The sequence below is a fragment of the Mustela erminea genome, chromosome 9, assembly GCF_009829155.1.
Source record: "Mustela erminea isolate mMusErm1 chromosome 9, mMusErm1.Pri, whole genome shotgun sequence".
Taxonomy (NCBI): Eukaryota; Metazoa; Chordata; class Mammalia; order Carnivora; family Mustelidae; genus Mustela; species Mustela erminea.
The window spans coordinates 101,821,406-101,847,078 of record NC_045622.1 but is presented as its reverse complement, the minus strand read 5'-3'; the positions used below and the strand labels follow the sequence as shown (position 1 = coordinate 101,847,078).

The 25,673-nt window shown below is 40.0% G+C and overlaps 2 protein-coding genes across 2 annotated transcripts; both read left to right on the top strand.

The window, feature by feature from the left end:
- Nucleotides 1-726: 726 nt before the first annotated feature.
- LOC116599960 (olfactory receptor 10Q1-like) lies at nt 727-13,363 on the top strand. The gene is made up of 2 exons (XM_032359895.1): nt 727-751; nt 12,399-13,363. Exons 1-2 carry the CDS (start codon nt 727-729, stop codon nt 13,361-13,363), a joined length of 990 nt encoding a protein of 329 aa, XP_032215786.1.
- Nucleotides 13,364-24,486: 11,123 nt separating this feature from the next.
- LOC116598170 (olfactory receptor 10W1-like) lies at nt 24,487-25,431 on the top strand. Its single transcript, XM_032356514.1, has one exon. It carries the CDS (start codon nt 24,487-24,489, stop codon nt 25,429-25,431), a length of 945 nt encoding a protein of 314 aa, XP_032212405.1.
- Nucleotides 25,432-25,673: the final 242 nt, after the last annotated feature.

Genomic DNA, 25,673 nt, shown 5'->3' with positions numbered 1-25,673 from the left:
TCATTTCCTCAAAGCCTGGCACAAAGAAGGGATTGAGACCAAAGAAAAGAGATAATATTTATTCAGCATCTAGTGTCTGCTCATTATCTGTATGTGTGAACTCATTCAGATACCACACTACCTCTGAGGGGATCAGCCATATAGAAAGGAGGAAATGGAGGTTCAGACAGAGGCAGAGGGTGGCAAAGTGAGAATTTTGAACGTAAGTCTGTGGAACTCCAAAGCAAACCCTTTCCAGTTTAGCTCAGCTAACAACTGTTTAACCCCACAATACAATGTAGTGAGCATAAAGGATATTATTCTCCGAAGAGAATTTTTCTCTTTCCCTTTTGGTTGAGCATCTAACTCATGATTTCCAGTTGGGTTATGATCTCAGGGTCATGGAATTGAGCCCTATGTCAGGCTCCATGCTCAGGGCGAATCTGCTTAGGATTCTCTCTCTCCTCCCTCTGCCCCTCCCTCCACTCTCTCGATCTCTCTCTCTAAAAAATAAAAACAAGATAAAATTTTTTTTTAAATATTTCTCTTTTATCAAGGGCCACTAGTCTCCTCAGTACAACACAATTATCTTTGTAATGAAAGCACTGGGACACAAAGTGACATGAAAAGTCACAATAATATTGATCGACGTCTCCCTGAAACTATTTAAATCTCCTTCAATATTGGCATTCTGAAGACCCTAAATCCCCATGCCCATCACAGCTCTAAGCAGGAGCACATTAAACAATGTTGGTCTTTGAAGCCATCAGAGGTATGTAAAGGAGAGCAGAGACCGTGTATTCTGACCATATGTTGCTACTGTTAAAAATGAAACCCTTGCTATCTGGGGAGGTCTGTCATTCCTGTTTTCTAGAAGTTTTATTCTACATACTCATTTAGATAAAGCAGCTTAGCTGGGAATCCTGCGTGCTCCAGTGAACATCTACTTTTGGGAAAATGGATGACTGAGAACCTGGACATTGGATGTGCGCACCTTCACCAGATCCCAAATGTCTCATGGCTTCACTGGAAAGAAATAGGAAAGACAGTTAAAGGTGATCATATGCCCAGAAACTTCCATTCCCTGACCTTCAAAGTCCTGGTGGGCTGGGGTGATGTATGAATCAGAGCAGCTGTGTAGCACATTCAGCAGGCAGGTTTAGATAATGATTTAACCACGTCTAACACCCTGTGGTGGACAGCAGTGGAACAATGTAGCAATTCATCACCTCTCAAAAATGCTTCTGTAACTTTTAATAAAAAATTTTTAATAAATGCATACAACTAAAAGTTTCTGTCTGATTGTCTTGGGGAATGGGAGTTCCTACAGACTGAATGTGTGCCTCCAACTTTCATATACTGAATCTTCACGTCCCATGTGATGGTAGTAGGAGATGCATCTTTCAGAGAAGGCAGTTCAGGTGTCTGGGCAAGGTGATTAATGCTCTTAAAAAAGAGATCCCAGAGAAGTCCTTTGTCCCTTCAACTATGTAATGAAGAGGCAAAAAGGACAGCCATCTTTGAACCAGGAAACAGACTTTCACCAGACATGAAACCTGTCAGTGCATTGACCTTGGACTTCCCAGCCTCCAGAACTGTGAAAAGAAGTAAATTTATGTTGTTTATAAGCCACCCAATCTATGATATTTTGTTACAGCAGCCTGAGTGAACTAAAACAGAAGCATTAGGAATAGCTGAATGAACTCAAGCCTTCCCCCAAACTAGTAACTCTGACTTGATTTTAATAAGACACTGAATTCCAGATCAATGGTGAGGGGAAATCTTTTTAGTTGAGCCACAGAAGAATGAAATGATATCCTTGGCCACTCAGGTTCAATCAGGCCAGGAGAGATTTTCTACAGGTTAAAAGATGACCCCTGGACCTGGCATCGGATGGGATTTGTATACCCTGAGGACCAGTATTAGTTCATACTTCTGCCCTCTCATCGCTACCAGGCTTGATTTTTTTTCTTTTTTTTAAATTTATTTTTATTTATTTTCAGCATAACAGTATTCATTATTTTTGCACCACACCCAGTGCTCCATGCAATCCGTGCCCTCTATAATACCCACCACCTGGTACCCCAAGCTCCCACCCCACCCCTGCCACTTCAAGCCCCTCAGATGGTTTTTCAAAGTCCATAGTCTCTCATGGTTCACCTCCCCTTCCAATTTCCCCCAACTCCCTTCTCCTCTCTAACTCCTCATGTCCTCCATGCTATTTGTCATGCTCCACAAATAAGTGAAACCATAGGATAATTGACTCTCTCTGCTTGACTTATTTCACTCAGCATAATCTCTTCCAGTCCCGTCCATGTTGCTACAAAAGTTGGGTATTCATCCTTTCTGATGGAGGCATAATACTCCATAGTGTATATGGAAAACATCTTCCTTATCCATTCGTCCATTGAAGGGCATCTTGCCACGGTCACCAAACTGTGGAAAGTACCAGGCTTGATTTTTAATAGGAACCATTAAATGCTTATTCAGTGAAAAATTAAACTAGTGAGTGAGGGGATGTGTGACTGGATGGCTACATGAGTGAATAAATGAATGAGTGAATGAACTGAGATTGAGTAAATGAGTCAACCCCAAGAGCTAGGTCCCTAATGGTTAATTACAGGACTCAAGATTTGCTCATTTTATGCACCCAAATACAGGGCATCTCTCAGATCACCCCCCAATGTTCTTTCTTCTCTCATCCTATGAAAGTACAAACCATATTTCTTCTCATTAACTAAACCCAATGCTTACATGTTACGATAGAGCCCACCTGTCATCCTGAAACCTTTTTTTTTTTTAAAGATTTTATTTATTTATTTGTCATAGAGAGAGAAGCGAGAGCAAGCACAGGCAGACAGAGTGGCAGGCAGAGGCAGAGGGAGAAGCAGGCTCCCTGCCAAGCAAGGAGCCCGATGTGGGACTCGATCCCAGGACGCTAGGATCATGACCTGAGCCGAACCAAGGCAGCCACTTAACCAACTGAGCCACCCAGGCATCCCATCCTGAAACCTTTTGAGGCATTTCAGATGATATAAAATTCAAGAAGTTAAAAATAATCAGTTTGAGTATAACATATGGAAACATTAAATAACAGGATAACTAATCCTTATAAGAAAACTTCTACTGGTGAATATGGAATAGAAAAAAAATGACCAGGGGCACCTGGGTAGCTCAGTCAGTTTAGTGGCTGATTCTTGATTTCGGCTCAGGTCTTGATCTCAGGGTCTTAGGATTGAGCCCTGCCTTGGGCCCCATCCTCAGTGAAAGTCTGCTTGAGATTCTCTTTCTTCCTCCTCTCTATCCCTCCTCACAGTTGTGTTCTCTCTCTCTCTCTCTCTCTCTCTCTCAAATAAATAAATAAGTCTTTTTAAAAAGAAAGGAAAAAAAAATAATGACCCAGTCTTTTCTACTCTGTAGTCTGACAGCCAGAAAGAAAAGCAGAGGGGACAAGAACTGGCATCCATTGAAGACTGTTACTGTAATAGTGCTAGATACTCTCAATCTAGATGACAGTGAAAGTCTTTATTCCTCATGAAGACCTCATAGTTTGAGTTGTTACTCCTTGCAAACCAGACTGCAAGGACAAGAGTGTCTTGTGGTTTTTTTTTTCCTTCTCTGGAAATCTCATTAGAAAGAAAAACATCCAGAAAAAAAGGTACTAACCACCTTACAACCATAAGAAAATTGTTTCATGAATTCTCTATTCTGAAGGAGTCTTTTGTGCTAGTAGTCGGAAAGAAAGAAAAAGAAAGAAAGGAAGTTGAGAAGTCAGGAAGGAAGGAAGGAAAAAGGAAGGAAGAAGGAAGGAAAGAAAGAGTACTGATGCAAGAATTAAATCAAAATCCTCTGATATGAGATAATTTGGATTCAAACTATATTAACAATGCCTCAGTTACCCCTGTCTAAAAATGTGTATAATAATAGTACTCACTTCATAGAGTTGGGGCAAGATTTAATGAGATAATACATTTTATGAACTTAGTACAGTGCTTGGCATACTGTCAAGAAATACATTATAAAATTATTTTTATTATACCTTTAGCAAAAGTAATAGAGACAAAACTAGACCCTCAATCTCTCTGTCTCTCTCCCACTTCATAACCACCTCAATTTAATACTCCTCTCCCGCAGGTCCTTGAACTTTCTGACCCAGACCTGTGTTTATGTACCACCTCCACCTGAGGACAATCTTCCTGGCACAAAGGACCATATGGGGAAACCATAGCAAAGACAAAGTTCTCGATCTGACTTTGTTTAACCCAACCAATGGAGATGTGATATATTTCATGCTGTGAACTCTGTGAGAAATTCATAAAAATAGCCATCTCTAATGTTCTAGTGAGAGACAGCAAGATGTGCATTGGGATAGCAGGTGTGAATTTTACTGATGGTTTTCCCAAGGGAGGAATTTGCTGAGAATGTGGGTGGAGGATGAAAAGAAGAGGGAGGGCAGGGCAGAGAACACATGCTGAACACATGTGGACATGAGGGAGTATTTCTGTCACATCCTGCCATGAAGAGCTACTTCTTTGCATGGTGTGAAACCCCTTCCATACAGTTTTTGATGAATCCATCAAGAATCATTTATTCCAACTCTAAATTCTACCATGACTGTGCATATCAGCATCATTATACAGGCAAACACTTCTGAACTTCTTGGTTGGGATTAAACCTTATGGATTCAGGGTTTAGAGCATTTGGAACCCATTGAAGGTAAACTGCAACTCGATAGTCAATATCTTTCCTTATGGATTGAGTGAAATTTCATCAGTCATTGTCCATTTAACATCTAAGAAGAAAGTCATGAGAGAAATCTTCTTCCACTGCTCTAACTACATAGCAATTATATACCATGTTAATACATACTTTTGCTCAAAGGTATGACTAGACTTATAACCTGCCTGTGATAGGAGAAAGTGCTCTGGTGACTTAGTTGGGTGAATGCCAAAATAACATGCTTGCTCATGGCAAAGATATTCAAATACGCAATAGTTAAGTCAAGCTACCCACTTGCTTGGGGTGTGAAATTATAAACATAAGCGCAAACATGATATCTCATTGTAAATATGACACCCAAATTATTTATCATCACAGAAATGAGTGGGAATGGGGCAGGATTCAGCAGAGAGAAGTAGGATATGATTGAGGCTGAAAATGAGAAAGTTAGTTACAAATGACAGGTGGGACACAGTTCTTCCATAGGTTCTCTATGCCTTGAGAGAGAAGTAGAAATTGTAGAGTTTTGAGGAGAGAGGGGACCTTGAATATCATCTACGCCAATCGTTGATAATATAGATGAGGAAGTTCAAATATAAAAATCTTTAAAATTTGCCTGAGGTAACTTAACATTTGAATGACAAATCTCAGCCTAAAAGTCACATTCCCAATTGCCGAGAGGAGGGTAGTTTTATTGCAGTCTACACTTCTAGGACCCCTGAGCTGGCATGAACATTTCCCATAGATTGAATTTGTCAAAACCTATCCACAGGTTCCTATGGGTTGGGTATAAGTAGGAACGAGGATACAACATGTGGCCCCAAAATGACAGTTGTCTATGATTATCGTGTGAAAAGTTGCTAACATTGCCACAGTTGATCAACCCAGGAAATTTTGTCCCAGTATTTTTTAGTTTTTTGGTTTAAGAAAGGCCACTGGGGAAATTCCTCCTCTTGGGGACCCATTATCTTAAGACATCCTATAGGGCACTAAATTATCTGGCTCAATCAGGCAAGAATGGCCTCTGAATAAAGAGAAGAGTGCAGAAAAGGATCCTGGTCCTTCTGTGCAAGACTCTGGCTTAGAATAATTCCAAAGTATCCCTGCTTTCCAGAGTTCCTCTTCATCTTGTCTTATCCCAAGAATGGCTTTCTAAAAGCTGATTCTTCTTGAACACCAACACACTCTTTCCCATGCACATTGAGGTACGATGAAGACATCACCTACTAGTCACTTTCATTTCTAGAAAATTATGCACATCGGATCCTATGTACCCTTATTTCATTTTATCCTTAAAGAATATCCTTAAAGAAAAGAATATGGAGGGGCGCCTGGGTGGCTCAGTGGATTAAGCCGCTGCCTTCGGCTCAGGTCATGATCTCAGGGTCCTGGGATCGAGTCCCGCATCAGGCTCTCTGCTCAGCAGGGAGCCTGCTTCTTCCTCTCCCTCTCTCTCTCTGCCTGCCTCTCTGCCTACTTGTAATCTCTGTCTGTCAAATAAAATAAATAAAATCTTTAAAAAAAAAAAAAGAAAAGAAATGGAGGGTCAGGCAATATTCTGGAAGAGCTGCCTTAATCATCTATAGACAGAAGCAAAACTTTTGCCCTTATGAATGTTCTCTGGTGGCTGAGGGAATACAGTGAATTGCAAAGAGGTAAGGAAACATCTTCAGAGACTTAACTTTGTAAAAACTAATGGCTATTTTTTTTTCCTAATTGATCTTTTCCTAATTGATCTTCCGAATTGCCTGCTGTGTATAATATGTTAGAGCAAGGGTAGGAAACTGGACTACAGACCATATTCAGCCTCTTTTGGCACAGCCCTTGAGCTAGGAATGTGTTTTGTACTTTGAGAGACAAGAATGAAAGAAAGAGAGAGAAGATGGGGAAGGAGGGAGGTAGAAAGACAGAGAGAGCAAGGGAGGAAGGCAGGGAAAGGCAGGGAGGAACGTGGGAAGTAGGAAGTGGTGAAGTCAGGACCCAAACTTAGATCTTTCTTTTCTAGATCCAAAATGCTTGGGCTTACATCACAACTCCAACCACAGACTAGCTGTTTAATCTCAGACTATTTAATCTTTTGGGACTATGGCTCTTTATCTGTAAAATAGGTATAACCTATTACCTGCTTCATGGTGTTGTTATGAAGTGCATCTGAATTAATACATGCAGAGAATTTAGAAGAGTGCCTTCATATTAGAGCACAGGCCATTATTATTCTTATGTTTGAATATGCTTCCAAGACACCTAAAGAAGCTTTCGTGACACACCAGAGAAGTTTTAAAAAGTTAAATTTTTAAAAATATTTTATGGTATTTATTGGACAGAGAGAGAGAGAGCACAAGTAGGGGAAGCAGCAGGCAGAGGGAGAAGGAGAAGCAGGCTCCCCACTGAGAAGAAAGCCTGATATGGGGCTCGATCCCAGGACCCAGGACCCTGGGATCATGACCTGAGCTGAAGGCAGACAGACGCTTAACCAACTGAGCCACCAAGGCACCCCTGAAAAGGTAAATTTATATGTACTTCCTATCAGGATTCTAAAGTCCTTTTAATGTTTATCTCCACTGTGGATCACAGAGAGAATATTAGGTTTTCCCAAATGTGCTTGACTGCACATACGCATCCACATATCTATTAATCCATTTATTTGTAAATGTACACGTTTGCCTGCATGTATCTTTCTATCTGGGAGGAGGAGCACTTTATAGCTCTGATATTCTAGAAAGATTACATGGGAAACCTCGTTTAGAAGGCTTTTCCCCAAATTCTGTTAAACATCAAGTCTCCCTTTCATGATTAAGGATGCATATCTTTTTTTTTTTAAGATTTTGTTTATTTGTTGAGAGAGAGAGCACAGCAGGAGGAGGAACAAGGTGAGAGGGAGAGACAGACTCCCCGCTGAGCAGGGAGCCAGATGTGGGACTTGATCCCAGCACCTGGGATCATGACCTGAGCTAAAGGCAGATACATAACCTACTAAGCCACCCAGGCAGCCCTCATTTTTTAAATTTCTCATAATTATTGCCGAATAATAAATGTTTCATGAATACTTACAAACAGATCATTTTTAATATTACCCTCTAACTTATGCAGTAGTTCTGCCCATTTTCACTAATTCATCAGTAATCACTCATTTGCAACTCACTTTTCTCAAATATTTCCAAAATATTACAACTGATTGCCTTGATAAAGGGCTATAAGAGATATGGTGTGTATACATACACACAGACACACACACAATGGAATACTACTTAGCTTTCAAAAAGAATAAAATCTTGGGGTGTCTGGGTGGCTTATCTGGTTGAGTGATTGCCTTTAGCTCTGGTCATGATCTCAGGATCCTGAGATGGAGCCCCATATCAGGATCCCTGCTCAGACACACACACAAAAAGATTAAATATTGCCAATTGCAATAATGTGGATAAAGTTAGAGGGTACTATGCTAAGCAAAATAAGTCAGTTAGAGAAAGACAAATACCGTATGATTTCATGCATTGAAAAATTCTTTTTTGCATTCATAGTTCAACATCCCATAGACTATTCTATTAACTTGAACAATAATAAGTGTTCTTGGCTTATTCGCAGTTGGAAACAAAAACAAGGGACTTAATAAGCAAAAACCTCAACTGGAGAGAGTGTAAATGCTCAGCTGTATAGAAATGAAGACTACTTGCCTAGAATTAGTTCAGTGTGCTGTGAACACCCTACGTGATATTTTATAGGGGGAAAGGAGATCAAAGTTGTTAAGTACGAATCGGTGAACTATGGGCCATCTGAATACGTTTTCTTATCAGTTCTAACTACTTCTCAGTTGGCTGCCTTGGGGTTTTTATAGAGACAATCAGATGCCTGTCATCTCTTTTGGTTGGGGATTATGGTTTATTTCCTATTTCAGAATTTTTCAAAATTTTTCAAATAAAGAGTGGTAGTTTTTATATGACCCTGTACTTTTGCCTCTCCTCTTTTAAAAATATTTTGCTTCCTAACCCAATCTGAACATCTTTATGTTTTAAAATAGTACACATGCCCATCTGTATTTATTGTCCTAATTGATAATATATTATTCTACTTCTGACCATGTTTCTTTTTTTTATTAACATATAATGTATTATTTGTTTCAAGGCTACAGGTCTGTGAATCATCACTTTACACAATTCATGGCACTCACCATAGCACATACCCTCCCCAATGTCCATAACCCAGACACCCTATCCCTCCCCACCACCCCCTAGGCAACCCTCAGTTTGTTTCCAGAGATTAAAAGTCTCTTATGATTTGTCTCCCTCATCAGTCCCATCTTATTTCATTTTTTCCCTCCCTACCCACCATGCCTCCTCCCACCGTGCCTCTCAAATTCCTCATATCAAAGAGATCATATGATAATTCTGACCATATTTTTTTTTTAAAGATTTTTGTTCTATGGAATTCTGCATCGATTTTGTTCTTTTTCTTTTTCTTTTTTTTTTTTGTTGTAAGATTTTATTTATTTATTTATTTGACAGAGAGAGAGAGAGATCACAAGTAGGCAGAGAGGCAGGCAGAGAGAGAGGGGGAAGCAGGCTCCGTGAGCAGAGAGCTCTACTGAGCAGAGAGCCCATGCGGGGCTCAATCCTGGGATTCTGAGACCATGACTTGAGCTGAAGGCAGAGCCTTAACCCACTGAGCCACCTAGGTGCCCTCTTCTTTTTCTTTTGAATTATAGCTTCCTTCTCTCATTTTTCTCTTTAATTTTGGGGAAAAATATATATGTTTATATTACATCTACATGGAAAAATACATTCTTTTGTGATTGTTATTAAGATGACTAATATTAAATTGTTAAAGTATATATAAAGAATTAACTTTTCTCTAATCATCCCCAGTAATAATGAAATTAATGCTGAGTCATTCTTAGTTTTTTTTTTAATTTTTTAATTTTTTATAAACATGTGAGTCATTCTTTATATGGTTTGAGAATATTGGCACAGTTTTACTTCTCTCTCTCCTTTCTCTTACCCATTTCTTATATTTTTATATCAGTCAAGAGTTTTTTTTTTTAATTTTTTATTTTTTATAAACATATATTTTTATCCCCAGGGGTACAGGTCTGTGAATCACCAGGTTTACACACTTCACAGCACTCACCAAAGCACACACCCTCCCCAATGTCCATAATCACACCCCCTTTTCCCAAACCCCCTCCCCACAGCAACCCTCAGTTTGTTTTGTGAGATTAAGAGTCACTTATGGTTTGTCTCCCTCCCAATCCCATCTTGTTTCATTTATTCTTCTCCTACCCACTTAAGCCCCCATGTTGCATCACCACTTCCTCATATCAGGGAGATCATATGATAGTTGTCTTTCTCTGCTTGACTTATTTCGCTAAGCATGATACGCTCTAGTTCCATCCATGTTGTCGCAAATGGCAAGATTTCATTTCTTTTGATGGCTGCATAGTATTCCATTGTGTATATATACCACATCTTCTTGATCCATTCATCTGTTGATGGACATCTAGGTTCTTTCCATAGTTTGGCTATTGTGGACATTGCTGCTATAAACATTCGGGTGCACGTGCCCCTTTGGATCACTACGTTTGTATCTTTAGGGTAAATACCCAATAGTGCAATTGCTGGGTCATAGGGCAGTTCTATTTTCAACATTTTGAGGAACCTCCATGCTGTTTTCCAGAGTGGCTGCACCAGCTTGCATTCCCACCAACAGTGTAGGAGGGTTCCCCTTTCTCCGCATCCTCGCCAGCATCTGTCATTTCCTGACTTGTTGATTTTAGCCATTCTGACTGGTGTGAGGTGATATCTCATTGTGGTTTTGATTTGTATTTCCCTGATGCCGAGTGATATGGAGCACTTTTTCATGTGTCTGTTGGCCATCTGGATGTCTTCTTTGCAGAAATGTCTGTTCATGTCCTCTGCCCATTTCTTGATTGGATTATTTGTTCTTTGGGTGTTGAGTTTGCTAAGTTCTTTATAGATTCTGGACACTAGTCCTTTATCTGATATGTCGTTTGCAAATATCTTCTCCCATTCTGTCAGTTGTCTTTTGATTTTGTTAACTGTTTCCTTTGCTGTGCAAAAGCTTTTGATCTTGATGTAATCCCAATAGTTCATTTTTGCCCTTGCTTCCCTTGCCTTTGGCGTTGTTCCTAGGAAGATGTTGCTGTGGCTGAGGTCGAAGAGGTTGCTGCCTGTGTTCTCCTCAAGGATTTTGATGGATTCCTTTCGCACATTGAGGTCCTTCATCCATTTTGAGTCTATTTTTGTGTTTGGTGTAAGGAAATGGTCCAATTTCATTTTTCTGCATGTGGCTGTCCAATTTTCCCAACACCATTTATTGAAGAGGCTGTCTCTTTTCCATTGGACATTCTTTCCTGCTTTGTCGAAGATTAGTTGACCATAGAGTTGAGGGTCTATTTCTGGGCTCTCTATTCTGTTCCATTGATCTATGTGTCTGTTTTTGTGCCAGTACCATGCTGTCTTGATGATGACAGCTTTGTAATAGAGCTGGAAGTCCGGAATTGTGATGCCACCAACGTTGGCTTTCTTTTTCAATATCCCTTTGGCTATTCGAGGTCTTTTCTGGTTCCATATAAATTTTAGAATTATTTGTTCCATTTCTTTGAAAAAGATGGATGGTACTTTGATAGGAATTGCATTAAATGTGTAGATTGCTTTAGGTAGCATAGACATTTTCACAATATTTATTCTTCCAATCCAGGAGCATGGGACATTTTTCCATTTCTTTGTGTCTTCCTCAATTTCTTTCATGAGTACTTTATAGTTTTCTGAGTATAGATTCTGTGCCTCTTTGGTTAGGTTTATTCCTAGGTATCTTATGGTTTTGGGTGCAATTGTAAATGGGATTGACTCCTTAATTTCTCTTTCTTCTGTCTTGCTGTTGGTGTAGAGAAATGCAACTGATTTCTGTGCATTGATTTTATATCCTGACACTTTACTGAATTCCTGTATAAGTTCTAGCAGTTTTGGAGTGGAGTCTTTTGGGTTTTCCACATATAGTATCATATCATCTGCGAAGAGTGATAATTTGACTTCTTTGCCGATTTGGATGCCTTTAATTTCCTTTTGTTGTCTGATTGCTGAGGCTAGGACCTCTAGTTCAGTCAAGAGTTTTTTAAATCTGGATTACTAGTAAAACATTTTTCATAATGAACTCCTTAAGAATTAGATCTGAGGGGCACCTGGGTGGCTCAGTGGGTTAAAGCCTCTGCCTTTGGTCCTGGGATCCAGCCCCCTACTGGGCTCTCTGCTCAGCAAGGGATCCATTTCCTCCTCTCTCTGACTGCCTCTCTACCTACTTGTGATCTCTGTCTGTCAAATAAATAAATATAATCTTAAAAAAAAAAAAAGAAAGAAAAGAAAGAAAGAAAGGGAGAAAGAGAGAAAGAAATCCATCCCCTGTGGGGAGAAAAAAAAAAGAATTAGATCTGAAACTCCCATTCTTTATAAAACAATATTTGAAATAATTATTTTGACACAACAGTGTTGTACTATCTTTTACTTCTCATGACTTCTACATCACCAAATATCCAACACTTAATTTTTATTTTAATTTTTTAACAAACAAGATTATTTGAGTAACTGAGTTATTATTTTTGCACTAAACAAAACTTGCCATCCTTTATTTTAGTCAGGCAATAAAGCAGCTGGGCAAAGGAAAATTCAGCACTTTCTGCTCGTCCTTTGCAGGAGACACGTTTGCTAGGAGCCCCGTCCTCAACCAGTCCGGCCCCACTGAGTTCGTGTTCCGCGTGTTCACCACCGTCCCTGAATTCCAGGTCCTCCTCTTCCTCCTCTTCCTCCTCCTCTACTTGCTCCTCCTCTGCGGCAACACAGCCATCATCTGGGTGGTGTGCACACACAGCTCGTTCCACACCCCGATGTACTTCTTCTTGTGCATCCTGTCTTTCCTAGAAATCTGCTACACGTTGGTGGTGGTGCCTCTGATGCTTTCCAACATTTGGGGGGCCCGGAAGCCCATTCCACTGGCTGGCTGTGGGGCGCAAATGTTCTTTTTCGTCACCCTTGGCAGCACTGACTGTTTTCTCCTGGCGGTCATGGCATACGATCGCTATGTGGCCATCTGCTACCCACTGCACTACACCCTCATCATGACCCAGAGGTTGTGCATCCAGATGGTGGTGTGCACCGTGGGCCTGGCCCTCCTCCTCTCCCTGCAGCTCACAGCCTTAATCTTCACGCTGCCCTTTTGCGGACACCGCCGGGAAATCAACCACTTCCTCTGCGACGTGCCCCCAGTTCTGAGTCTGGCCTGCGCTGACATCCGCGTGCACCAGGCCGTCCTCTACGTGGTGGGCATCCTGGTGCTGACCGTCCCTTTCCTGCTTATCTGTGTCCCCTACGTGTTCATCGCCTCGGCAATTCTGCGCATCCGCTCCGCCAAGGGCCACCACCGAGCCTTCTCCACCTGCTCCTCGCACCTCACTGTGGTCCTGCTGCAGTACGGCTTCTGTGCCTCGGTCTACCTGCGTCCCCAGTCTAGCTCCTCGGTGGACGAGGACCGCCAGTTTGCCCTGGTCTACACCTTCATTACTCCCCTCCTCAACCCGCTGATTTACACCCTTAGGAACAAGGATGTCAAAGGTGCCCTGAAAAAGGCCATCAGTAGCAAAGGAACAGCTGAAGCTCTTTAAAGTTTTAGGGGGAACTGAAAGACGTCCTTGAGTATGTGACAAAGTAAAACTCTTACATACAAATGCCAGATTTACATTGATTTCTCCAAAGTTTGGAGTTTCATGAATTCTGTTCATAACACATTTTTTTTTTTTTGCTACAGTTCATTTTCATTTTCTTAAAGTTTTTTGAGCTGAAAACTGGACAGGGATACTGTAGGCTACTGTTCACTTAGCCACAGATTAAAAGTCTACATTTCCTCTGAAGCAACATCATTAACCTTGAAGCCTCCTCTTGAGAATCAATGGTATTAACTGAGTCCTTGAAGAATGTTCATAAGGACATTTCACCTCATAGGCCTTATTCTTGTGTTTCTGTTAAAGTGTGACAAGTAACTAACTGCCTGGTCAATGTGTCTGTTTCCTTCGTTAAGCCTCTTTCACATGTTACAAGGTCCCAGGGGGTGGGTCTAGTCTATGTTCCCACATTTCAATCCAGGAATGTATGAGTACATCAGGAAAGGTGAAACAGAGTCAGTTTGCTCTGAGAATCAACAGATGTTGAGAGTAAACTGCCAGATTTCGAACATAAGACCACTAGGTTTGGGAAAACAAGAGTGGGGCATCAAGTGTCATGGAAGAAACTGGGTGCCTGGGTGGCTCAAGTCAGTTAAGCATCTGCCTTCAGCTCATGTCATGGTCCCAGGATCCTGGGATTGAGCCCTGCATGGGACCTCCTGCTCAGCAGAGAGCCTGCTTCTCCCTCTCCCTCTACCTGCCACTCCTGCTGCTTGCACTGTCTCTCTTTCTGTGTCAAATAAATAAATATAATCTTAAGGAAAAAAAGAAGCAATCAGCCAATCTTACTATATTCATCACTTTGACAAAAAAAAATTTGAAGTTATCATGTGCATGGTCACCCAAAACCTGGCCACTATAAATACTGATTTAGTTGTATCTCATGGTGATATTTTACATATCTATTGCTGCATCTCACCATAGACTCTCAGGGTTCTCTTTACAATAAAAGTGGAGTCATTAGTACCTTTAAATAGGCAGTAACCTTTTCAACATTGGCCACATCAACTTCTTTCAAAATACATCTGCAAAAGCAAGGGAAACAAAAGCAAAAATGAACTTATGGGGCTTCATCAAACTCAAAAGCATCTGCACAACAAAGGAACAGTCAACAAAACAAAGAGACAACCCACGGAATGGGATAAGATATTTGCAAATGACACTACAGATAAAGGGCTGATATCAAGGATCTAATCCAAGATCTATAAAGAACTCCTCAAATTCAACACCCAAAAAACAGATAATCAAATAAAAAAATGGGCAAAAGACATGAACAGACACTTCTCCAATGAAGACATACAAATGGCTAACAGACACATGAAGAAATGTCCAACATCATTAGCCATTGGGAAAATTCAAATCAAAACCACATTAAGATAACCTTACACCAGTTAAAATGGCAAAAATTGACAAGGCAAGAAACAACAAATGTTGGAGAGGCTATAGAGAAAGGGGAACCCTGTTAAACTGTTGGTGGGAATGCAAGTTGGTGCAGCCACTTTGGAAAACACTGTGGAGGTTCCTCAAAATATTAAAATTAGAGATACCCTATGACCCAGAAATTGCACTACTGGCTTTTTACCCCAAAAGATACAGATGTAGTGAAAGAAGAGCCATATGTACCCCAATGTTCATAACAGCAATGTCCACAATAGCCAAATGGTGGAAGGAGCAGAGATGCCCTTCAACTGAAGAAGGGATAAAGAATGTGTGGTCCATATATACAATAGAATGCTACAGAGCCATCAGAAAGGACGAATACCCAACATTTGCATCAACATAGATAGAACTGGAAAGGATTGTGCTGAGTGAAATAAGTCAAGCAGAAAAAGACAATTATCATATGGTTTCACTTATTTGTGGAATAGAAGAAATATCATGGAGGACATTAGGAGAAAGAAGAGAAAAATGAAGCGGGGGGGTTGGAATCAGAAGGGGAGATGAACCATGAGAGACTATGGACTCCAGGAAATGAACTGAAAGTTTTAGAGGTGAAGGGGGTGAGTGGATCAGGTAGCCAGATGATGGGTATTAAGGAGGGCACATATTACATGGAGTACTGGGTATTACATGGAGACAATGAATAACGGAAGACTACATTAAAAAGCTTTTATTACAGTAAGATAAATTAATAAGTAAATCCAATAAAAAATAAATAAATAAACATAATCAGACTGGAGAATTAATTCCATAAACCCCAAAGCCAATTCAGAAAACTCATCCTTAATATTCTGTTCCTCTTGGTATCAAAAGCTGTATTAATCAGTGTTCTCCAAGAAGCAGAAATAGTAGGTTGTATATATAGAGAGAGAGGGTCAAAAACAAAAATTTATTTTATGGAATTGGCTCATGCATTTGTGGGTCTGGTAAGTCCAAAATCTGCAGGGTAGGCCAGCAGACTGAAGACCCCAGGAAGCATTGATACTGCAGTTTGAATGGGAAGTCAGTCTAGAGGCAGAATTCCCTCTTCCTCCAGGAATCTCATTTTTTTTTTTTTCCTTTTAGATAATTAAGTGAGGCCCACCCACATAATGGTTGGTAGTCTGCTTTACTCAAACCCTGCTGATTTAATTGTTAATCTCATCTTAAAAAAGCCTTCCCAAGTAACATCCAGAATTGGTGTTTGCCCAATTACTTAGGAACTGTGGCCTAGTCAAGTTAAGACATAAAATTGACTACTAAGGCCCAGAAAATGACAAAAAAAGGGGAGGTTGAATATAACCTCAAATCTCACTGGTATTACTTATGTTTCTATAGTAGAAAACTGTGAGGAAATACTTTTTTTTTTTTGAGGAAATCCTTCTAACAACATTTCATTCACTAGAAACTCATAAAATATTACTTCAAAATAATACAATTATCTAGGTCTTAGAAATATATTGAATTTCAAAAAATTCTCAGTCTGATTAGTTTTAATCTTTAGAAAAAATTAAATCCTTGGTCTAAGGAGTTACTGAAAGCAGAGTGACATTCTCTTAAAAATAGATCCCTGCGGCACCTGGATGACTCAGTTGATTAAAGCCTCTGCCTTTGACTCAGTTTATGATACCAGGGTCCTGGGATCTAGCCCCATATCAGGTTCTCTGTTCATCAGGGAGACTGCTTCTGCCCCCACCCCTCGCCTGCCTCTCTGCCTACTTGTGATCTCTGCCTATCAAATAAACAAACAAAATCTTTCTAAAAAAAAAAAAAAGATATCTGAGTATATTTAAAAAAAAAATAGATCCTTATTCTGTACTCACTTCGCTTTGGATCCTGGAGAGCAACTGGGTTTTCAAGCTCAATAGTCAGCGGACATTATTAGAGGAAATCCAAAGAACCAACTTAGTCCTATTTTTGCCACTGACTTGTTGGACACTATGCAAATCAGGTCACTCTGCATCTCATATTCTTAATGAAGGCCTCTGGATCATAGGATTTCCAATCCTCATGCTTGGATATGCTTAAATCTCAGCATTTTTTATCTTAGGCATGCTGAGTTGTTTTCCCCACCCCCCCACCCAGTGTGGGGTTCTTTACTTTCATTGCATTTCCCTCTGTTGGAATTGCTTTTCTCCCAAATTTCATGGCTAATTTATTCTCCTCATTTACATTTCAGGTCAAATGTCACCTCCTCAAAGAAGAGGCTTTTGATGACCTTCCTCCTCTAATCACTAACTATCCCTTTAACTTGTTCCATTTTCTTCATAGGACTCATCACTCTCTCATAATATCCAACTGACTTATTTACTGTGTTTATTGTCTGTTTCACTGGCAACAATGGAAGCTCCATGAATGCAGGAATCTTGTTTGTCTTATCCTTCTTTGTGCCCAGACTTAGACATGATGAGCACATCCCATTCCATAAATACTGGCTTAATCAATCAATCAGTGATGAACCAAACTCTAAATGAGAGAATCCTGGGTCTGCAATTGTCAGCTACCAAAAAGAATATATACAGTGTATGTTCCATTGTGAAAGATTTAACAGACTAAGGGAAACAAGGGAAAGAGAAATGCAAAAAGGGTAAAGATATTAAAATTTTGCAAGTTTAAGATGTCAAAGTATGGGCGCCTGGGTGGCTCAGTGGGTTGAGCCGCTGCCTTTGGCTCAGGTCATGATCTCAGGGTCCTGGGATCAAGTCCCACATCGGGCTCTCTGCTCTCTCTGCCTGCCTTTCTGCCTACTTGTGATCTCTCTCTGTCAAATAAATAAATAAATATCTTTAAAAAAAAAAAAAAAAGATGTCAAAGTATATCCAAGCAGGAATATAATCAAACCTATGAAGTCTGTATAGTACATTGGGTGAAAACATATGGTTTCTTCTAATCCTGGAAGATCACCCTAAGGAATTATTTTAAAAGTAACCAGAAAGTTAAATGTCTGCCCAGTGTCCCCCTCAATTCATCCTTTTATATACAACCAAGGTTACCAAGGCCCCTTTTTTAATATAAAATATAAAATACAGTCTTGGTTCCCCAGAGCAATAATAATTTGGGACTTGGGCTGGCCCAGCTATGACAGTTTGGTGAGACTCAAATCCTTGAAGCAGGAGGGATAAGTGACCTTCATTAGTGAGCCTGCTATTTCCTAGGAAATTACATTGGATGCTGAGAATGTTGATAAAAGGTTTAATACTGGTCTTCACTTTGACAAGAATACCTCAGATCTCCCATTCACAAGAGATTCCAAGTGCAAGGATTGGTTTAGTTTGGATTCATTATCTGGTAACAGGGGAGATCCAACAACTATCCAACTACCCTCCTGGGAGATGGTACTTATTTATGGTTAAGACCCTAGATAGCAGAGCAATTTACGCTTGCCATGTCCTTTGTGGGGAAGGTTACTAAAGCCTCTGTCCCAGGAGGCATCCTCTCCAGGCTCATGGTCCTTCTCTCCCTCTCCAGCACAGCAGTCAGACCTCATCTGCTGGCTTCTATCCCTAATGAACATAACAGAGGAGACTGGCTCCACACACCCCTCTCCCTTCTCCTGGTAAAGGTAAGAGGAAGTCTTTTGCTCCCTTCTTCTAGAATCACAACATACCAGGCACTCACTGACACCAGGCTAGAAAAGCAAGTAATAGCTTTACAGTAGAGACTCTAGGATATTAGCAAAAGCTCATTCAGCCCACAGCATTCAGTGCTTCTCTGAATTCCCTTGGAAGGCCTGTTCTTATGATTAAAAAAATAATAATTAACCTTAGCCTAAATAATATTGAAGGGATGGCTAATATAAATTTGGATAAGTTTTAAGGACTAATAAAAACCCTTTTCTATAAGGTGCTTCATTTAATCCTCTGCTACTAAGGAGGTATTATTAATATCATCCCTTTAATAGATTCAAAGAAAGGAGAGAAGAATTAACATTTATTATACAACTTAGTAGGTTTCACACATCAAACCAAGTGTTCTAAATACTTTATCCCAGTTAATTTTATCACAGATCCATTAGGTGAATATTATTATTTACATCTTCTAAATTTGTGGAAAGAGATATTAATGTGAGTTAATCTGCCCCAGTGACATTGCTATTAATAATAGATTGATATTCTACCTCAGTCTGGCATTGCCAAATCTGCTAACCTCCTTATTTTATACAATCCTCTAACTCAACAATTTGAGAGCCACTCCGTATAGACTCCTTGTATTTCCAGAATGCACATGGACAAGGTTTCCCATGACACCTTGGCCACATGGGGTTGGCCGGCTGGAGAGATAGGAAAAAAGATGCAGAGATGATTTGGGATGTGACTTGGAGACACTGAGGCAGGTGTGGATTCATGAACAGATGCCAGCCTGGGCAGATTTCTGGGGATGACATTGAAGTCCTCTTGCCTAACGTCTGTCCTATGCAGCATGTGTAGTAACAATTTGGAATAACAAGATGATGATATGTGGATATAATGTTTCACTTGCTACCAACCATAAAATCCACTATTTCAACTCTCCAGAATTTGAACCACGTTACTCTGCCTACCTCTCTTCTCCTAGCTAATGCCTGTGTTCCAGATCTAAGCTTAAAGATGACTTCCTCTAGGAAGCCATTTCAGATCCCTAATTACCAACTATGCCAGAGTCTCATGGTGCACAATCTTATAACGCACTTCTCCTTTTGCACTTAATCACAGTTTATTCACATAAATATAATGGCATACATATAAAATATATATAGTATATTATAAATAATATATGCAAATATAATACAACAGATTCTTTATCGGTCTCTTTTTAGGATATACAACTGCTTGGCACAACTCTGCCATTTTGATCACCATTATATGTGGGGCTTAGTACTTAACCCATACAATATAAAGGTGAGGTATTTCAGAAAGGATAGTTAAAATGTAAAGCCACAAATTGAAGATTTTTAAAATGTCAACCTCAACAGACTAGAGCAAGGAACCAATGTTAAAGGAATGATGATGTATACACAACTGATAAATTATTGAACACTGCTTCTACAACTAATGATCTACTATATGTTGGCTAATTGAATCTAAATTTAAAAAAACAATGCTGACCATGTTCTTCTCTAAAAATTAAAAAAATATATAGTTAGACTTTTAGTATTCAAGCTAAGGAGACTATCAAAACAAACAAACACAACAAATGCATTAATCTAATTTTGGTTAGACTGAAGAGTTAGACAGCCAATGGACAGATAGGTGATATCCAGACCTTTTTAACCTCAGCCAGCCCTGTGATCTGTCCCATTCAGTATTACACTTCTAATTAAGTTATTTAAAATGAGAGCATTTCCAGGGTTAAAATTATGAGACATATCAAAAATATGCCATTCAAGGAATACCAAAAGGAAATTGGGAAGACAGTTTAGGGCTACGTATAAGAGCTCTTACTTCCTGAAGTGCTTCATGGAGAAATGGCCCACTGGGATAGAAGAGGAGAAGGGAGTTGAGGGAAATTTGAAGGGGAGGTGAACCATGAGAGACTATGGACTCTGAAAAACAACCTGAAGGTTTTGAAGGGGCAGGGGGTGGGAGGTTGGGGGAACCAGGTGATGGGTATTAGAGAGGGCACGGATTGCATGGAGCACTGGGTGTGGTGCAAAAATTGTTTTTCAGAGTCCATAGTGTCTCATGATTCACCTCCCCTTCCAATTTACCCCAACTCCCTTCTCCTCTCTAACTCCCCATGTCCTCCATGCTATTTGTTATGCTCCACACATAAGTGAAACCATATGATAGTTGACACTCTCTGCTTGACTTATTTCACTCAGCATAATCTCTTCCAGTCCTGTCCATGTTGCTACAAAAGTTGGGTATTCGTCCTTTCTGATGGAGGCATAATACTCCATAGTGTATATGGACCACATCTTCCTTATCCATTCGTCCATTAAAGGGCATCTTGGTTCTTGAAGTGGAGGGGGGTGGGAGGTTGGGGTACCAAGTGGTGGGTATTATAGAGGGCACGGATTGCAAGGAGCACTGGGTGTGGTGAAAAAATAATGAATACTGTTATGCTGAAAATAAATAAATTTAATTTAAAAAAAAACAATGAATATTGTTACGCTGAAAGAAATAAAAAAATTTAAAAAAAAGAACACAATGAAATGTAGAAGTTACAGAGGCAGGTTTCAGTCACCATCAGAAAAATCTTTTAGGCAATGAGACCATCCAACAATGAAGCAAGCAATTCAGGAGGTAATGGCATTCTCTAGGCTTTGAAGGTGACCTGATGTTCAGATATTGTATGGAAGATTCGAGTATCTAACAGAAGACTGAACTAGGCAATTTCTGAGGTCCTCTCCAGCACTAAGAATTCATGACCTGTAGATAATTCTATTATAAATTTATTATATCTATTAATAGAAATATAAAATTAGTCTAATACTAATATTAGATATTAGTATTATATCTATTATATTACTAGATAATAGCTATTATTTTAGATCCTGGAGAGCACCATTAAAATGACAGAAGTATGGCTGTCATAAAATTCTCCAAAGTCGTCATTTGCACGCAGATTCCAAAGCCATTTATCAGATAGAAGTAGAAAACTAGCCCTAAATCTGTTCGTTGTAGGTTCTACGTGTTATGTTCCTGAGTGTCAAGATTACCAAATTTTCCATGAGGGTTCTTAAATAGGTGATTTGATCATGAAATCATCTCAAAGGTGAAAGAGAAAATGACAAAAGTGTAATGACATGCGTTTCATAGTATATTTATCCACGCAGCCTTTATTTAATGAATGTCTAATTCATATCACCAAGCCTAGTGTGTATATTAGGCTTGGTGATATGGGGATGAAAATGGAATTAAGGGAAGAAGGCTTTCCATGAACTTGTGAAAAATAACGACCATAGGGGAAGGGAGGGAAAAATGAACAGGAGGAAATCAGAGAGAGAGACAAAACATGACAGACTCCTGACTCTGGGAAACAAACTGAGGGTTTTAGAAGGGAAGGTGGGTGGGAGGATGGGGTAACTGGGTGATGGGCATTAAAGAGGGAGTGTGATGTGATGAGCACTGGTGTTATACATAACTGATGAATCATTGAACACTATATCAGAAACCAATGATGTTCTATATGTTGGCTAATTGAACTTAAATTTTGAAAAAATAATGATGATCTGTTATTAAGCTGCTCTTGCTATGGCCTCTGCATTGCAGTAGACACTTTACATAATGGTCTCTTTTAAACCAAACAACAACCCTCAGAACCAAGTATAATTATTATCCCCATTTCTCAAATAAAGAACCTAGGACTCTGAGAAATTATATCTTGCCTAGCATCACAGAGCCAGGATTTGGGATTATGCAAACCCGATCATTTAATTTCAAAACTGGTCTCACACACTGATGCACTGCCTCTGCTCCTCATGTTTTAATAAAATGTTAAATATGACATATGATATCAGAAATCATTTGGAGCATGACTGAAGTTCAGATGAAGAATAGAGAATGAAGAGGCATTCATGCCCTGGGTCCTCTGAAGGTTTGTGATAGTCTAAATATATTTCTTCCTATATTTGTGACACAGAGTTGGGTCTACATGGGTGATTTGTCCTGGAGTGGTGCTTCTGGATTAAGATTTTTCTTTATAATCTTAATAAATCATAAACACCATAAATAATGTTGAAATTGGGAAAACTGAAACAAGATCACATAGCCCCTCATTTTTTTCTTGAATATGAGTTGAGCTTGGGAAAACAGTGGAATGGATGCCCTTTAAGAGTTATGTCTGCTCATCCCAAGGTTTTCAAGGAAGCAAGAAATCCAGGAAGCTGGATTTCCCTTTAGTTCCTTAGAAGAAAAGAAATACAGATGTAGACTGCCTATCTCCTATTCATCCCCAAACTCAGGGAAAGGATTCTTAGATCTCCAACAGCTTATGATCACGTATTTCCCCATACTTCCATAGACCAGGAGGAGCCCTATGATAAAACCGTTTCCTTCAAGTCCTGCCCTTCTCCTGAATGGATATGCGTAGAGAACCAGGAGAGGGAGAGCTTTGTTTTCTGAGGCTCATCCCTGATACTGTTGATCAAAGACCTCTGTGAGCTCATTGTCCATGGGCATTGTTTTCGTTCTTCGTTTTCCCTCAAATGACTAACTTTTCAGTGTTACATCCATATATATGTGAGTCAATACCTTAGGAGTCACTGTGTGTGAATAAATGCATGAATGAATGAGTGAATGAAAGAATAGCTTCCTGCTCTCACATTAATGAGCCCTACTTTCAAGAATTCTTTGACACTTATTTATCCATTCGTTCTTTGAAGGGCATCTTGGTTCTTTCCACAGTTTGGTGACTGTGGCCATAGCTGCTATGAACATTGAGGTACAGATGGCCCTTCTTTTCACTACATCTGTATCTTTGGGGTAAATACCCAGTAGTGAAATTGCGGGGTCATAGGGAAGCTCTATTTTTAATTTCTTAAGGAATCTCCACACTGTCTTCCAAAGAGGCTGTACCAACTTGCATTCCCACCAACAGTGTAAGAGGGATCCCCTTTCTCCACATCCTCCACATTGCTTACTATATTGTTAATTTGGGGCATTCTAACTGGTGTAAGGTGGTATCTCAGTGTGGTTTTGATTTCAATCTCCTTGATGGCTAGTGATGATGAACATTTTTTTCTGTGTCTGTTAGCCATTTGTATGTCTTCATTAGAGAGAAGTGTCTGTTCATGTCTTCCACCCATTTTTTGACATGATTATCTGTATTGTGTGTGTTGAGTTTGGGAAGTTCTTTATAGATCTTAGAGATCACCCCTTTGTCTGTAGTGTCATTTGTGAATATCTTCTCCCATTTTATGGGTTGCCTCTTTATTTTGTTGACAGTTTCCTTTGTTGTGTAGAAACTTTTGATCTTCAGGTGGTCTGTATGAACTATGGAGTATTATGCCTCCATCAGAAAGGATGAATACCCAACTTTTGTATCAACATGGACAGGACTGGAAGAGATTTTGCTGGGTGAACTACGTCAAACAGAGAGAGTCAGTTATCATTTGGTTTCGCTTATTTGTGGAGCATAAGGATTAACACAAAGGACATGGGGAGATGGAGAGGAGAAGAGAGTTGGGGTAAATTGTATGAGGACACAAAGCATGAGAGACTGTGGACTCTGAGAGACAAACTGAAGGTTTTGAAGGGGAGTAGGGCAGGGAGTTGGGTGAGCCTGGTGGTGGGTATAATGGAGGGCACATATAGCATGAAGCACTGGATGTCCTGCATAAACAATGAATTCTGGAACACTGAAAAGAAATTTTAAAAAATAAAAAATTTTAAAAATAAAATCCTTTGACAATTTCTTATGAAAGAAGTAATTTTCATTCAACTTCCTCTAAATATCATTTTGAAAGCTATACTCTGCCTCTTTTCTCAAAAAATTTTTACACAATTTAGGCCAACTCCTGGCACTTAGAAATTAAGTTGTAAATACTTATGTGAAAAATATTTGATTAAAAAGGAGGAAAAGAGAGACTTGGGTCTAATAATTCTAAGATTTTAACTCCAGACCTGATTAGATTAGATCATGGCTCAGAGTGTTAACTAATATGTTGTTGGTCCAATTTTTTCTTCTGTCTTTGTATTTCTCGGCAGAGACACTCTGTTAGCTCAATGATCTGGGGAAATCGTTCACTTTTGATGGAATTTGTGTTCCTGGCCTATCCCTCCCAACCAGAGTTCTGTGTCTTGTCCTTCCTTGGAGTCAGCCTCGTTTATACCTTGATCATCACTGGGAATGTCCTAATTATAGTGGCCATCCAGACAGAAGCTCGCCTACATACCCCCATGTACTATTTTTTGGGCAGCCTCTCAGCAGTAGAAATATGTTACACTGCGGTGGTGGTACCCCACATCCTGGCCAACATCCTACAGTCAGAGAAGACCATCACCCTCCTAGGCTGTGCCACTCAGATGATCTTCTTCATTGGGCTTGGCAGTGCTGATTGCTTGCTCTTGGCCACCATGGCCTATGACAGGTATGTTGCCATCTGCCACCCCTTACAGTACCCTCTCACCATGACTTTAACTCTCTGTGTCCGCTTGGTTGTGTCCTCTGTGGGCATCGGCTTGTTCCTGTCTGCACAACTGGTGGCCTTCATCTTCTCTCTGCCATTCTGCCGGGCTCGAAGTATCCAACACTTCTTTTGTGATATTCCACCAGTGATGCCTCTTGTTTGTGCCAACAGCCACATCCATGAGCAGTTAGTGCCGGTGGCAGCCACACTGGCCATTGCTGTGCCTTTCTTCTTCATTGCTACCTCCTATGTCTTCATTGTGACTGCTGTGCTCAAGATCCACTCAGCAGTTGGACGTCACCGGGCCTTCTCCACCTGCTCCTCCCACCTCTCTGTGGTCCTGCTGCAGTATGGCTGTTGTGCCTTTGTGTACATGCGCCCCAGCTCCAGCTACTACCCCAAGCAAGATCAGTTCATCTCACTGGAGTACACATTGGGAACCCCACTGCTCAACCCACTTATCTACACCCTGAGGAACAGTGAAATGAAGGGGACCCTGGGGAGAATTCTTACCAAGAATTGCCTCTCCCATAACAACTAGAGGAGTCTACAACGTTCAGGCAAGAGTTTGATTCCAGCTCATGCAAATCTCAATGCAACTGCAATTTGTCCTAAATAATGTTCAAAATAAGCTTTTAAAATGGTATAAATTATCTGGATACCATTTAGCTATGTGTGCCAGAGATCTTTAAAAGGCTTCTACTATTTCATTCAGTAATTCTCTTCTAGAAAGGAAATGAACAAATGAGCATAACGAAGCCAGTATGTGCAGCAACATACTTT

Excerpts from the sequence above, each read along its gene's own strand:
- LOC116598170 (XM_032356514.1), top strand. The coding sequence starts at position 24,487 with ATGATCTGGGGAAATCGTTCACTTTTGATGGAATTTGTGTTCCTGGCC.
- LOC116599960 (XM_032359895.1), top strand. The coding sequence starts at position 727 with ATGTTGGTCTTTGAAGCCATCAGAG. Across the intron at positions 752-12,398 it reads GGTCTTTGAAGCCATCAGAG|GAGACACGTTTGCTAGGAGC; the intron begins GTATGTAAAGGA and ends CGTCCTTTGCAG.